General features: G+C 38.3%; 2 protein-coding genes across 6 annotated transcripts in view; one reads left to right on the top strand and one right to left on the bottom strand.

Annotated features, from left to right (window-relative positions):
• The window catches only part of WDR17 (WD repeat domain 17), an 85,588-nt gene extending 72,340 nt beyond the window's left edge, over nt 1–13,248 (top strand). For 3 of the 4 annotated variants that reach the window (XM_049704153.1, XM_049704154.1, XM_049704155.1), the window contains 4 exons: nt 372–473; nt 3,110–3,208; nt 3,531–3,714; nt 5,864–6,058. In XM_049704153.1, the coding sequence (XP_049560110.1) occupies nt 372–473; nt 3,110–3,208; nt 3,531–3,714; nt 5,864–5,983 (505 nt within the window). In that variant the 3' untranslated portion in view covers nt 5,984–6,058. Of the gene's footprint in view, nt 1–371; nt 474–3,109; nt 3,209–3,530; nt 3,715–5,863; nt 6,059–11,981 lie in introns of those variants that run through there. The other variant, XM_049704152.1, reaches the window with a different exon arrangement.
• On the bottom strand, nt 9,735–15,277 carry SPATA4 (spermatogenesis associated 4). Of its 2 annotated transcripts, none has more exons than XM_049704156.1 (6): nt 14,895–15,277; nt 14,066–14,195; nt 13,563–13,681; nt 13,242–13,462; nt 11,170–11,279; nt 9,735–9,965 (listed from the first exon to the last, which is right to left on the bottom strand). In XM_049704156.1, the coding sequence occupies exons 1-6, from the start codon at nt 15,104–15,106 to the stop codon at nt 9,930–9,932; spliced, it is 828 nt and encodes a 275-aa protein (XP_049560113.1). In that variant the 5' UTR covers nt 15,107–15,277; the 3' UTR covers nt 9,735–9,929. The 2 variants fall into 2 exon arrangements, with proteins under 2 accessions (XP_049560113.1, XP_012392598.3); XM_012537144.3 differs by having other exon boundaries at nt 11,166–11,279; nt 14,895–15,263.
• Nucleotides 15,278–16,405: the final 1,128 nt, after the last annotated feature.

Raw genomic sequence — 16,405 nt, forward strand, 5'->3', positions numbered from 1 at the left:
GTGCAGGAGGTGTTCTCTGCCGTCCCCTGCAGTCTGTACAGTATGCCAGGAATCCGTCAGTCCGACCCAGTGCATCACTCGGGGAGAAATTACATGAAGGAAGAGACAAGGAAGAGAGAAAAACAAGAAGGCAGAGTTAAATATTACTTAAAGACTTTTATTTCAAAATACAATTTATGTTATTGTGTACATGTCTGAATAGGAGTTAGCTGATGAATAAAACATCTTCAAGTTTAGAAAATTTTCTAAGCATATTTTGCTATAAATGTCACCCATCAAAATATAGAGCCACAAGTAGAATAACTGTATATGGGAGCAATGTTCTTACCTCAAGTTACGGAATCTTTCAAAATAAATATATTCTCTTTTAGAGCTCGAAATGAACTGCTGATACTATGTGGATACGTTGGTGCTTTGCTGGCTATCAGAAGACAGTACCAAAGCATCGTCCCGGCACTTTATGAGTACACGAGGTGAGAGCAGGTTCTCTTCTACTGTGAAATTAGACAAGTACCTTTCACTGAGATGGTTAGTGTCTAAGTGCATCATAGAAGCAACAAATACATTTTGCACTCATCCATGTATTTACTAAGCATGTGCTTCATAATAAAGCAGCAGTAAACGATATGAATTAGCAGTGAACTGGGGTGTAAATAATAGAAATCCTAATTCCAGCTTAAACACTAAGGGTTCCTGGTCTTACGTCAAGACGCTCGAGGTAGGCATTCTCGGGCAGATTCCATCAAGGATCTGGATTCTCCGCTTCTTTCAACTCCGACATTCTTGGCTTCCTTCCTCTTGCCTGAGCGACCCAAGGTTACCAGGTAGTTCCCAGCCCTCTGGGTATTAGGTCTACATTCGAAGCAGAAGGAGTGGTAAGGGTGAAAGGATGGAGACCACAGAGGGCAGGACCCTTTGACTCAGGAAGGAAAGTCTTCCTTAGGGCTGGGCATCTACAACCCACTGGCCAGGACGGTGTAACCCTACTTTCAAAAGAAGATGAAAAACTGTGTATTTTAGCTTTCCCATCTCTACAGTACAAAAGTGCGAAGCATATTGTATTCAGGTATAACCTACCTGCCAAACTCCTGTGTTTTCTCACAGCTTGCTGACCATCGGCCATTGTGCTTAAAGCTTGTTGTACTCGAAAATAAAATCCAGTGCCCCCGGGGGGAGGTCTGGTGTAGCTGTGGGCCTGACCAGGGGGCAGCAGACATTCCTGCTGTCAGGGCGCTCAAGGAGAGATCTACGCAGGCAGCATGACCACAATTCGAAAGTAACTTTTAACAATATTTAGAAAATATATTGTAAGAACACTAGGATGTATCACATGGAATTAATATTATTTAATGAGCTATGTTCAGTTCTATATGACTTTGGTAATGAAAAAGAGAAAATGGTCCCTTGAAAACATATCACCAATGCAAGGAAGGCATTTTATTCCTAAGGCAGGAGAGACTTGCGACAGTGTGGCTGGGTTAGAAACGTGTTATCCCAGAGAGAGGAACGCGAGCTCCGGGACCTGCCTGTACTCTGTCCCTCAGAACCCACCCTCTCACCTCTGTGCGGACGACTCACCCTTCTGTAGGCAGGTACAGCGCCTGGCTGGACGCCCCGCAGCTCGCTAACCTCAGTGCGCTCAGAATTAAAGCCATCTTCCTTCTCACATCTATTCCTCCTGGGTTCGCTCTTTCTTCTGATGATGTCGTTATACTTCTGTCGTCCAGAATTAAATGCTCAGGTTCAGGGTTAGGTGTTCTTCCTCGCTGTCAACATCCAATTATGCAGTAAGTTCCCACACCCGCACGTTTCTCATTCTCTGGGACCCACACCTACCGTCTTCACTAACTGTCCCCTGTGGTAGCCCTTCCTCTAGTCACCCTACCCCCGCTCCTCCTGTCACCCCTACAACAGTTGCATTAGCCTCCCTGATGGTGAGACTCCCCACTAGTGAACAGATAACATTTTAGATCCTTAGTCTTACTTTGAAATTCCACAGAAGTCACATTCCATCCTTATCACCCACTGTGTCCTTCTACGTGTTCCCTGCTCCAGCCAAAGTGAAACCCTTGTGATTCCCCGTGTACACATGTAAGCTTTTCTCTGGTATTTTCACAGTGCTCTGTCCACCTAGTTACCTGGGTTTTTCTCCTCACTCTTTAACAGTGCTCTATCTACAGTAGATCATCAAAAACTACTGGGGAGACAAAGTACTACCAAGTGCAGAACTGTAGACAGGGAAACCATAGGATTTAAAGAATTTGTTTTGGAGCCAAGCTACATTATCAATAAAAAATTTTTAAGTCAATAATTTGAGGTTGAAAAAAAAAACAAGCTACCAACTGATTTGAGATAATATTACTGAAATGTTAGGGGTATGTGTGTGGGGGGAGGGTATTTATATATTTTTTCTCACCAATTCTGATCATGTCCCAGCAGAATGATGACAAACCAGCAAGAGTTAACCACAAGATATAAATTATAGAAATGCTTACTTTTAGTCTTATATCACCTGTAAGGTCTTATGTTCTTTTTCTTTTTATCTCCTAAACAGCTTTTACTTTTAAATTTCAACCAACTAGTTCCTTGAAAAACATACTGAGTTTGTAACTTATGGAAACTAGGACTAGTAATTCCTTACCTACAGCCTCATAATTAACAAATTGTATCTGTTTTCCAGTTTTCTATACACAGATGTGATGGATCATTGCTGTCACTGTCTCACTGCTTTTTTTCACACATCCTTGTCTTTAAAGAATTGAAGTCAGCATTTCCATTGCTTTCCGCTAATTGACATTCTTTTCTTACTGTTCCACTTGCTTTCTAAGAGTCATTTTTAATACGGAGACACACTGGACCGCACCGTAGCTGGCCGTGGCTGTTACTCAGCAATACCCGGCCTGTCATCCAACCAATATTTATTGGATATCTTTGACCTGCCAGGGACTTGCACGCACACACACCCCCCTACATGTATATATTTACATATACACATAGATTTGTGAACAACAGTTGTTAAACCTGAAATTGCAGTTATTTAAAGTTCATTTGCTCTTTTGCTGTCTTTGTCTTGGATGGTAGATGTTAATGTCTGTTTCACATGTTTCAGTCAGCTATTGAAACGTCGGAAGGTGTCAGTGCCTATAAAAATCGAACACCTTTCTGAGGAATTGGATGCGTGGAGAGCTTGCACACGATCCATCAACCGGTGAGTGAAGCTGATATAAAAATTGGGATACAGAAGGTATCACTTAATATGACAGACAGACTTATTGACAGTTTGGTTGTCTCATTATTTATCTTGGCAGGATAATGAATCTTGTGTCGTTGAGCCTATATTCAGTAATAATTTACAACGCTCTTTCCTGCCTTTTTTAAGTCCTTCATTTTACTATACTTTGAGTCTAAAGTTGATTTGCCATGTTTCATAAAGGAGAACTAAATAATCATCAGGGACTGTTTTCTAATCTAAACCTTAACAACCCTGTGATTCTGCAAAACTAAAAATGGAATATCTGTTGAAAATACAGATCATCAGAAGAAGCTCCACATACACCCCCTTCTGATTCACAAAGAATGGTTTATGCAACTTTACTGAAGAGACTAAAAGAAGAACCGCTCAGAGGAATTATTGGACCAGATTATGTGACCGGGTCAAACCTACCGAGTCATTCTGATATTCACATCTCTTGTTTTACAGGATTAAAAATCCAGGTACAGCATGATGTCAGGCATAAATTGTGCATGTTCATCATTTTTATTTGTTTCATTATTTTTTGAAATGTGATCTTAAAATAAGCACAACCTGAATAAAAGTAGGTACCTATAAAGAGACCTGAGGCCCAGTGAGAAAGTATTGCCCTCAATGCTTCCATATTTGGTATAAATGTTTTCTCTCTCCTTGAAATAAATTCAGAGACATAGTCATGGTACTGTTATCATAAAAGCAATTCATATAATAGATATACTTAGTAACAAATGTTTTAAAATACATATAGATCATATCCTTAGGGAAATTAAATAAGAAAGACAAAGCAATAGTCAACACAGTTACAAATTATTATATCTCAGTAGATTAAATTTAACTTTATTGTCTCCATTTGTATTTTATAAACACAAAGAAAGCAATTAACAACTGTTAGATGTATAATATATCATTGATATATTATGCATATTCTTACATTGATTTACGGAACTTTTCAGCAGTTAAAAATTACGGGGATCAATCATGAGGGATGGCTAATTCCCAAGGAATGGTCCCTCATGCCCAATCAAAGTAATGATGGTGAACGATGCCAGAGCCTCCCAGTGTGACCCAGGGGTGCCATTATCTCCAGAAAATAGAGGAGCCTTCATCATCCCAGAGCCAGGACCGGTTATAGGTGTCCCCAAGAAGTAAACCAAGCTGAATCCCAATGAAATGCTAATGGAGACCAGGTGGGACTAAAAGAACGCCACCTCTTGGGCACATTCACATTTTACTAAGTGGACTCTTGTATTTCTAACGTAACGTAGCTAATTACATTTCTAACACTGACATGCCAGGTCAATGGAGAAAGGTACGTGGGGGGATAATCACTCCAATTAAATATCTTGCTGCTAATGTAAACTCTGACTATAGCTTGACTTGACACCAGAAACAAACTAAGTCTTCAGACACAGCAATATATTCCAAACCACAGACAGAACACTTAGTTGTATACGTGCTTATCCACTTATGTTCAGAGATAAAGAACCAAAGCAGTAAATTCAAGAACTTATGATTAAGAGCAAAAACCATTATGCAGTTTTCAGAATACATTTTCAGTGCCACTCACCGCCCTGCATGTACTTCTAGTGGACACTTTCCTGTTTCTTTCTCCTCTTCAGGACTTTTTCTCCATCTGAGACAGACAGATGACCTACTCCACAGGCTAACCTCTCTGCACTTACACACACATTAGGAAAGGATCTACTCATTATCTTACATACACTAGGGCGCAAATGACTGATTCAGAGGTGCGGGAGGGGGGCTACCCTCCTAGGATATTTCTGTTCCTGCAGAAAATCAATGTGTTCTGCTTAAAACTAAAATTTCAAGTCCCTGTGAATAGGAAGCTGCCTACTTCATATAATGGATTTCCTAATATCTAGAAATAATTTACTAACAACAAGCTGTTATCATTTGAAATCATGATAAAAAACCTGATAACTTTAGAAAGTAATGAAGAAAGTAAGTTTTTATTGCATTCTGTGTTTGTAAAATCATGCTTTTCCTTCTAAGAGCTGGGGGATACACATTGAAAGTTTTTTTTGGATTTAGTTCTTCAGAACTACCCTCGACATACAAAATAGCTGATATAACTAAATTATAGATATGCTAGTATATCACAGGGTTGACAGGACTTTGAATTATATATACACATATATAGCAGTGTATTTTTCATCTTCTGGAGAGCAGGTTGAATTTCTGGCTTAAATAATTTTCCCAGTTGTATTGATGTAGGCTGTATGATTAAAAGAGTGAAGTATATTAAAATCTATTATTAGGCATATATGCCTTTATAAATGTTAACTTTGTAGTAATTAATAGGTTAGCAATACCTATTGCCACTGACAGCGCCATTGTAATTAACGAATTCAAATTATAAAACTAAATTCTATTTTGAAAGACATCAGGGCATAATGTTAAAATATTTTAAAATGTTTCTCTATTTGGTGGCAATTCAAAGAATCTAATTTTTCTCTTATTTATAAATTTCCTATCAGTGTTGCTTAAATATCACCAGTGGTTTTTTATTCGCGTGAGTCTGTTTCTGGAAGTTTAAAAACATATTGCAAATTCATAATCTCATCTTCTCTTCCCTTAACTGTCACTGTGCAGGGCCCTGTATTTTTCCTTGAAGATGGGAAATCCACCATCTCCTTGAATGACGCTCTGATGTGGGCAAAGGTGAACCCATTCTCACCTTTGGGGACTGGAATACGACTCAACCCATTTTGACAGAAGGTTTTTCTCACACTTAATTGTTTTTTTAAAGACCTTTTTCCGGTTAGTATTACCTTTAACCTTTGTTGTCCAAGAGCCAAAGGTCTGGAGGAGGAGGTGGGAAGTGGGGACTCACAGTTGATTTTATTCGTTAACTTCAACAAATAAAATATTTATATAATTTCAAGGAAAAATAGGTGTCTCCTTATTTGGGAGGAAGGTAATATTTAAATTATGAAGGACTGACAAATCTAAAAGAGCATATCAACTTTTCACAAAGCACGAAAGGTACCAAATATTCTGTTGTTGAAACACTGAAACTTATAAAATAGTGCAACACCTAGAATCGTGCTTGACGTGCAGTAGGCGCTTAGAGTGTTTGGGTGACTGAACATCTTGAAGTATCGAAATGTAAGGTGTGTACAACTGATCTTCAAGTTAACAAACACTGGTATTGTCCTCTATAAAATGTATAGTAAACCACTAGCTTTAGCTCATATTTAATCGAAGTTTTCAGTTATAAGTTTAATATATATCAATAAATGGGTATGCAAAGTACTTTTGAGTTTTATTTTTTTAAAGAGAAAACATTCCCAAGTTCTGCAGCTGAAACTCAAATGTCTAATTATAAAGGAATAGGCTATATAAGCATGAAAAACATTGGAGGCGAAAAACACAAAATGCAGTGAAATCTATGTGAAAATTTGCATTTGATGATAATTCACTATTTAAAAAGATATTTGGTATTTATGAATATTAATTTTGATTAATGTATTTAATATCCACATAATCGCTAATCAAGTTACATTATAATATAGTTATAATAAACAATTTATTTGATGAAAATTAGTTTCAAATAAATTTCTGTAAGTAGGATATTAGTTGAAATTTGGGATATATTATGTAAATTCAAGTTTTAAAAATATTTATTAAAATAGTGCATCTGTCGATATTTTTAAAAAGCCTGAGGCGTGACGACAAGTATTTCAATTGTACTAGAATTCTGACTTCAAAATTTACGAAATGAATCCACACTAGGAGGAATAGTACTTTGACACTCAAGCTGTTTTACAAGATTTATAATACAGGTGTTTTGTCTAATTAGGGAGTAAGCTCATATAACTAGAATAATGGTGGTTTTTATTATCTTTAAACTTGTTGCATTTAAAATACTTTAAAATTTTTCTTAAGCTTCTTAAAACAGAAAACAATATATATTATGTACCTGTCTATCACACTGACCTACTTCTAACTCCACAAAAAAAGCATTTTAGCCTTTAATTCCATTTTATAAAGAAAATAGTTAATGTTATAGGAGAGAACGTATACAACTCAGAGATGCAATGGGTAATGTAAATCGTATCTGAGAAGTACTTTTTAACCCTTAGTGATACGTGTAATTCAGATTTCTTTTTTTTTTTTAGGTGAGGGGTATTATTAATTGGCATATATGCACTGAAATCTCCTCACTTAAAAAGTGGCAGTCTAAATCCTGCTATCATTCTCTGTTTTGTTTTAAAATAGATTAAAAACCCTAATCTGTGCTTTAAATACTTAAAAGGTATTAAGTTATACATATATAAACAATTGTTACATTCTTCTGTATTTTTAATGAATGCAAGAAATAATATTTTAATGTGTAAAGTATGAAAAAGATCTTACAACTCTTTAGCACATGCAGACCATTGAGGTATAACCCAGTATTTGTCTAAAGCCTAAATTTGATTGATTCAAATGCAATTCTATTATTCCTTGACTTCAACAATGTTCTATACCTTAATATTATGACTATTAATTCTTCATAAAATGTCATTGACTATGTTGATCTGTATGTGTCTTAATACGAAAAACAAAAGTTTTACAAATTTATAAAGTTAAATTTCATTGTTATATTTAGTATGCATGAAAACCCAAACAAAGAACATGAACTTGTTTTTATTTGAAGGTGTCTGATAATGTGGACATTACTGATAATGTGGACAAATTATTTTGCAAGTTTAAGTATGCTTTTATGAAAGAAGTCTCATTAGACAATGATTTTAATAAATACTGCAGTTAAAGCCAGATATGACACAGTTAACTGCTAAGATGAACATCAGTCTTGTCCCTAGAACCACCAGTGAGAGGACACCATCTCTCGCTAAATTCTGGGTTAAAGTCATCAGAGGTATGAAGGGCTGCGCTGTCCATCTGGGTTATGACCCTGCTTAGAGACCTAGAAAAATCATGTGATGATTGGACTGTTCAGGAGGGTGATTCTCCACTTGTAAGAAACACTGACTACAGTGTTTAGTATACAAGAGAGAATTAGTATAGAAGAGAGAATTAGTATAAAAGAGAGAAAAAAGAGGCTTACTAATTAATATAAACAGCATATCACAGAAGCTTCCATTCCCGTGATAAGCATTCTGCCAATCGACTGAAAGGTTCTGTTCCTATAGGGGCAGCTGTAGCTCTGAGAATAGTTCACTGCTTCCTTCTGTCAAAGATCTTTGTGAAGAAAATGACCTTCCTTAGATTTGCCTGAAGTGTTGGCTTCTGTTGACACAACTCATCTTAAGAAGCTCTTGATGTTACCTACTTTCACCATATCCCCACTTCCTTCATGTCCTTAGTCACTATGATATGAAGCTTCCAGACTCTCCTGTATTTTCAAAACTCTCCGTAGGTCCCACAGGGGTCTTGGGAACTTAACCAGGGTCAGGCCATGAGTGAGTAGCTTTTTCAGGAGATTGAACAGAGTCAAGAGAATAAAGAAACCTATTGTTTGACTGTTTATCCAAATCTAATCCTTTTCTCTGGACGTTTCTCTAGCTGAGCTTCAGAAGACTTGTTTCTAAAATCCTTTCCTAAGGAACTATATTTTATGGTTTAAAAATTATTCTCATAATTTTCTAAACCTTTCCCAAGAAGTCATCAATTTCATCAGGGCTCTCGTTAATTTCTTTTACTAAATGTTACCTATCCAGAAGGGTAAGATTAAACAAGGAAGTCTCTGGAGGTAGAAATCTGAATTAAACTCTCTAAGGCTTCAAAAATGCAGAAAGATGAATAGAGTTTTGTTGGAAATTGACAGGCATATCATGGGATTCAGCATTAGTAATACTCATCTTGGAAGTCAAATGACACTATTAATGAGATAGCATAAAAACGTGAATAATTCCACTTGAAGGAAATTTTCCAAATATGAATTTTAAATTACCGAGAATATATGAATGATCATCAGTCTGTCAGTATATCACTGCTTCTGTCTCCCTTCAGTAAAAATATGGGGCATGGCAGCAAGCAGGAGGCATTTTTTAAAATCAAACTGAATTGTTTGCTAAACACCAAGTAAACCATGATTTTCCTTCCCCACAACTCAGTATCAACAGGAAAGATGACTATTTTTTTTTTGATGGCTTAAGTAAAGTTATTTATGGAAGTGGGCAAGATTTTCTATGGGCCTATGTATAACAGTAATAATCATTCAGAATAATTTTGTTGATGAACATAACGTGTAAATAAATACTATCAGGCATATTCGTAGCATGGCTCTTCTCTTTCTAGTGAGGAAAACATATCACAAAGTAGATTCGCCATTCCTACAAAATTTATGAGAAAGAATTCTCACTCGTCTTGGTGAATTATGTTTAATTGTACCTTTAAAATTATTTTTGTTCATTCTATACTAATTAAACTGATTTTGTATTTTCAACACTACTAGGTGCAGGTGTTGAATAAATGGTTGTTGAATTGAATTAAAAAATACGTTCTTCAGCCCAACTATAGATAAGACACCCCTTTAATTTACTTATTATTGACATATATCCAAGACTAGGTGACGGTATCCCTTTAGAGTGGCAAGAGGTGGTGGCATCGCTTCTTCAAAGCCCATCAGACAGGTGCTCTTCTGTGTCCCCTTTCCATGCTTCTGATCTGATAGGTTTCATAGAGTCAGAAGAACGTTTTCCGGCTCGCTTCATGTGAATTTCTTTAAGTGGATTGCCACCATTACCTGTATTTGGTGTAATATTTAAATAAACAACATTAAAATCCATTTGTGGTTACTAAATATTGTATACGACCATCTGTGTTTCTAACATACCAGACATATGCAGAACGACTGGCAACAGGCTGAGCACAGGTTAGTCTAAATGCCTGGTAAACAGAATATTTAAAGCATGCGTGACAGTAGTCGGAAATACAAAACCTGAATGCCACCATCTCCAAAAGTCATCGGTGGAGCCTAAAAATACCCAGGGCTTATTTTGGTGCCTCTGATCCTGAATATGACTCAACTATTTTTAGATGTTGCTTCAGAAAGCAGGTGAGGCAACAGTGCCGCGGTTTTAATAGTGCTTAGATTTGGCAACTATGCAGAATTCAGAATTCGGTTTCTAGAATTCTGCACTGAGGCATCCAAGCCGGCCACTCAGACTCTTGAGGTGACTCAGTTCTAACATGAGGGGCCAGTGGCAACTAAGAAATCCACATTCCCTTGGCGCACTATTTTGCTAGATGCTAGATTTCGGTAAACAAAGAGAGGAACTTAAGTGTTAAAAAAAAAAGGTAACCTTTCTTACAATTAATTGTTCCCACTCTATTTGATAATTAGAAGCTTCTCAGATGAACAGGCTGTGATTTCAGTACCATTATGTGCAATTTTGGTGTATGTTGTCAACCATTTAAACATGTAAGAACCATTCTTAACTTGCAGGCTGTACCAAAAAGTCAGGCAGAGGCTGACTTCGGCCCTCGTTTGGCTACAGTTTGCTTTGGTGTTAAGTGCTTTCTGAATTAACAGGATTTAAACTCGTGGCTTCTTGTAAAACAAGTGATGGGGACGTCTAGGTGTGCAGGTTGTCTGTATCTGCCTTAGGACTGATTCATCATCCAGCTGCTACAGGATTGAGTTTTGAGCTCTGCCAACGAGCTTCCCCTGTTTCAGGCGCACTTGTTTTAAGCTGAAATCGGAATTGAAATGGCTCCTATAGTAGCAGGCGGGGCAGCGCTGGCCTGGGATTTTCCCCTGTTGTGACTGGTTCTTAGCGGACAGCATGCTCCCGCCACCTATCCAAAAGCACACACACCAACCTACCGCACCGTCCTAGACTGAATGCCTAGACCAACATTTTAACTATTTTGAAATTTTAAACAAACAATAAAACCCCAAAACATCATTTTTAACAAGTGGAAAAACTTTTAAAAAACTTACACACAGGAGCAACTCTTTCCTTCGAAACGACTGAATTACATTTGCACCCACAGGCTTGGGCAGGACCATGACTGAAAGTCGATTCTCCCAGTGTTGGTTTGACCTCAAACCATTCTATAAAATGTAAACAAAAATTCTTTCTTAAAAATTCACTATGGCCATGGTCAAAGTACGACACCACAATTTGAAATTAAGCAAATTATTTAGACATCTGTTGTATCATATTCCTGAGAGCAGTGTGGATATGTAGGTTAATAACCCTCTCCACCATGGTTCACATCTCTGATGCACAAAATAGTTGCTTTAAAAAAGTTACTTTAGGGCTTCCCTGGTGGCGCAGTGGTTGAGAGTCCGCCTGCCGATGCAGGGTACACGGGTTCGTGCCCCGGTCTGGGAAGATCCCACATGCCGCAGAATGGCTGGGCCCGTGAGCCATGGCCGCTGAGCCTGCACGTCCGGAGCCTGTGCTCCGCAACGGGAGAGGCCACAACAGTGAGAGGCCCGCGTACCGCAAAAAAAAGAAAAAAAAAAAAGTTACTTTAAAGACAGTATCCCTATGTTCCTATTAGTCTTTTGTTAAGCTTTTTTTTTTTTTAATTCAGCCAATTTATTTTTAATTTTATTTTTAAAAAATATTTTGGCCACACAGCATGTGGGATCTTATTTCCCTCACCAGGGATTGAACCCACGCCCCTGCATTGGAAGCACGGAGTCTTAACCACTGGAAGTCCCAATAAGCTTTCATTCAATAGTAATATATGTACAGAAAAATGAACAAATCGTATGTTTACAGTTGAATTTTGTTTATGTTTACAGATGAATTTTTGGAGTGAATACATACCTGGGATGCCATCACCCAGATCCAGAAATAGTATAGTGCTAGCACCCCAAAATCGCTTCCTGTCTCTCCCATACAGTACCCTAAAACTAAAACTCTGTCTTGACTTCTATCATCATAGGTTAGCTTTACATGTTTGTATATTTCATATAAGTAAAACCATACAGTATCTATTTCATTTTGCAAACATTTTTATACTGTAAAAATAGTGACAAAATTATTTTCCATGTTTCCCGTATGTCTTATTAACTAATTCTGTCAACTGCAGCACTTGGGCATCAGCTTCACTGTGCTTCTAAAGATCACCTACTCCTCAGCAGCTCACCCTCACCGAGGCTGGAAGACGTGTCTAAGGTCATTTCTGCTCATCAGCCATGCCCTGTTTATGCTTAAACACCACCCTGGTCATTCCCAGAACTGTGATTATCACAATTAATTATTTGCCAGCTTGAAATCAGCATTCTCAAAAATCAACACCGGTGATAACAGAATTCTGTTCAAGAATCGAAAGTGTTGAGGTATGTCCGTGGCTAAAGAGAACATGTGTTCCAAAGAAGACAGCAGAGAGAGAGGTTAGCTCTGCACTAAGATGGACATTTAAACTGATGACTAAATGGAATGGTTGTGTTTCGATCCAGGAATTCCGACAAGACCCAGTGAGTGGAAGTAATAGTGAGACAGATTAAATGTAAACAAGTATTCGGTATAAAAAATAATGATACCTGATTTTGCAGTGTTAAAAAAATAACTTGACAAAACGAAAATGCTGAACAAAAGAACTGAAGTGGGGAGGGGGCTGGTAGGGATTGGTCAGTGTCCTAGTGTTGTAAGGTCCTTACAGTTTGAGGAAGAGAATAAAGATATTACTCTTAGACTAAGATAAATAGGCATGTTAAAGTTTCTAGCGTAGCACTAAAGAGAGTAGAAATTTATAATTTTCCAAATTAGTAGGGAGGAAAAACGTCTTTGGATAAAAGTTCAGTCCAAAAGAAGAAGAAAAATAGGTAAGACAAAAACAAGAAACAGAGAACAAATTAAAAGCACAAAATAATATGATAGATATGAATACATATATGGTAATAAGTATGACTGAATTAATAACAATAAAAGTCACAGTAGATGAAATTACAACAAGTCTACGAATCAGGGCACAGTGGCAGGCTTTTCTTTCATCTGTGCTCAAGAAGAGCCTTCTTACGCTTGGAAGAACCCAGTTGACTATTTCCAAGAAAACTTACTTGGATTCAGTTTTCTGCTCAATTTTCTTTGCAACATTTGTAAAAGGAGGAGGAACTCTACTTTACGTTCATTATTGAGCTTGTTCGGATTGCCTATTAATTCTGATAACCTAATGTTATCTTTAATAGACTTTGAAGCTGTCGATCTGGAGACCAGGGGCAACTGCATCTGGTAACTGTAGTCTGTGAAATTCACAAGGTCATCCTGGATACTTTTAATTCTGGAAATAAAAAAATAAATATTGTTGACAAGCCCCATTTTAGTAATAAGATTTATATTATCAAAAGTTTCACATTACTAGAAAATTCCAAATAACTCACTCTCGATGTGTTAACAAGGTGTACACCTCCTGTATCAGTATTTCAGGTACTCCGGCTTTACAATGAATTGTTCCGTGGATTAGTTCTTTAGGTAATCTAAGTTTTTTTCTCGCCAGGAACTGTAATAGTAGAAAGAGAATACTTTCACCATAAGAAGTTCTATAAAAATCTCCAATTACTGTGAATTCACTTTAATCCCCCTTTAATCCTCAACTAATATTTTGAGGTTTAACATGTTAATTAAGTTATTATTACTCAGCAAGAGAATCAACCATTATATCCCGCTCCAATTTGAAATGAGTATGCTCAGTTTCACAGGTGACTCATGACATAAACTTTAATAACCTTCTTTTCAATACAAGGAAACAAGCTGCCTACCCAGCTGCATTGCGTCCTAAAACACGGCCACACACGCATATACAGAGAAATCCACGACCTCAAGAATACACCTATTCAAACATAAACTTTTCAACAGTTAAAAGTGTCATTGGTTGCTAATTTACCTTTTCCAACTGCGCCCAGTTATCCAACTTGACTTTTAAAGACGTTCCGTTTTTAAAGGATGACAATTTAAGGTCCCAGGGGTAGTGTACAGTGAATATTTCTGCTATCAGGAAGCCATTTGAAAAATCCCTGATCCATAAAAATAAGGAAATAAAATGCAGTTACTTACACAGTTTGTGATTATGGTTCATTAACACCAATTTAATATACTATACTGGCAGCAACTTACAGAATGTTGTTGTACCCTTGCTCCAAGGAGGACCTGCTATGGAATAACCTTTGGGTAAGATGACACACACCAAAGGCCATGGTGTTCTTTTTATGAACCCCAAACTATTCATTTGTATCGAACCTGAATTTTAACAAGATGCCCATGTGATACCTAGGTACACTGAAATTTTCAGGCGTGTCTTTCTTGAGGAATACCGAAATTAGTAAACCAGAGTCCTTGCCTGCAACAAAGTCATTATTTTTATGGAATTTAGTTTGCACGCCCAGAGCAAATATTAACTGCCACTAGTATTAATGTCCAGTGTCTCTGAAGAAAGAGCCTGGACTCTTTTACTTTTTTTGTAGTCACCAAAGCAGTCTGTATTAGCTCAAGTCTCTGTAATGATTGATTGACCGATTGAGTGAAATGCTCCATCCTATTTTTTTTAGGTTAGCTCCCTAAGAAAGCAAGCTGTGTGTGTGGGGGGGTGTGTGTGTGTGTGTGTGTGGTGAGTGGGCGGGGGCAATCCCAGGAGAAAGCCCCTGCGCGGACCCCGGGGCTGCTCTGCTCCGACCGAGGCTCCCGCCAGGCGGCGGGGGCCGGCCCTGCTCCAGCACCTGTTGATGTTTCTGGGGAAGAAGCTGAGATCCAGGCCCTGGAGCCAGCGCAGAACCGACGGAGACACGCGGGACCTCTTCGGGGGATGCGGATAGACCAGACACTTCTTAGGCCTCCCTCGCATGGGAGCGGCTGGACGTGGCGCAAGTGACGGTGACTTGGGTACCGTCGGCAGTGTCAAAAGCTCTCCTCCCAGACCGGCGGCAGCCATGGCGCTTTCTGGGTTTCTATGGCAGCACCGGGGGCGGGGCCTCGGCGGGGCGGGGCTTCGGTGAGGCTGGGGCTTCGGCGCGGGCGCCCTGGGCCTCACGGGTCCTCCAGTTTGGGGTCCTGTGGCTCCGGGTTGGCGGACGCGCTTCCCTGGCCTCACTGAAGACTCGGTTCCGGGAGCTTAAGCCTTGGGCGGAGCTTTCAATCTCCGTTTTAATTGGCGTGAAGAATAACCGATTTAGAGCCCTCCCTTAGAAATGGACATTTTGAATATCGTGGTTTCTGCCCCGTCGAAGGCCTAGTTTCAGTCAAGCATTTGGAGGAGGTTGTGAGGACCTTTCAGAGGACAAAGACAGTTTTTGTTTGGGAATTGGAAACGATAGGGTTTTGTTCCAAAATGCCAATGAAAAAAATCTTCAAAATTAAAATGAATAGATGCTTAATGGCTACAAAATTTAACGTACCTATTTCCTTAATTATTTCGCTGTGTTCATAAAAATTACATATTCGAAAGCGATTTGTAAATTCGATTTTCACACTTCACAAAGATGCCCCAGTAGGCATGATTCATTCATTCATTCGAAAAATATTTATTGAGTCCCTACTAGACCCTGAGCTAGTCACTTGGGATTTATCAGTGAACAGTACAGTGGGGGAAAAAAAAGGATTGCAGAGCAGGGACAGACAATTGTAAATTAAATATTTACACAGCAGAGTTGTTAACATCCTTTAAAAAGTCTTACAGTAAAAAAAAAAAATGTGGTTCGTAATACACATTATTGTGCAAGATAAAATATGGGCTAGGTCTTGAGAGTGGAGCTATATAATATTTTGTTGAATGTGTATTCATAGACATGTTTATTAATCCAGTAAACCAATGTGAGTCTGTATGTGGTGAAAAAGAAAAACAAAAACGGAGCTCTACAAGTGTTTTTACTTTGCCCAATGTGTCTTTCACGGATGATCCATTCACTTGGTGACCTTTTTTTTTGAGGAATTATTATTCGGTGCTTTGCTATGCACTAGGTCTTCACTATTCAATATGGTAGCCACTAGCCCCACGTGGCTGTTCCAATTGAATTTTAAATAAATTTCAATAAAATAAAGTGAGTAACACTGTGTACATTTCAACTGCTCAGTAGCCACATGGGGCTTGTGGCCACCACACTGTACAACACAGATACCACAGTATCACTGCAGGAAGATCTATTGGGCAACTGTGCACTAGATTATTTATAGAAGGTACAGAGATATAAATACCTGAAAAAAGATCACGCACCCTGAAAAGCTCTGCCATGGT

The sequence above is a fragment of the Orcinus orca genome, chromosome 21 (genome assembly GCF_937001465.1).
Source record: "Orcinus orca chromosome 21, mOrcOrc1.1, whole genome shotgun sequence".
Taxonomy (NCBI): domain Eukaryota; kingdom Metazoa; phylum Chordata; class Mammalia; order Artiodactyla; family Delphinidae; genus Orcinus; species Orcinus orca.

Coding starts and splice junctions, on each gene's coding strand:
- SPATA4 (XM_012537144.3), bottom strand. CDS start 15,106: ATGGCTGCCGCCGGTCTGGGAGGAGAGCTTTTGACACTGCCGACGGTA. Junction 14,196..14,894: donor TTCCCCAGAAACATCAACAG/GTGCTGGAGCAG, acceptor TTTATGGATCAG/GGATTTTTCAAATGGCTTCC. Junction 9,966..11,165: donor GGAAAGAGTTGCTCCTGTGT/GTAAGTTTTTTA, acceptor CACCAAATACAG/GTAATGGTGGCAATCCACTT.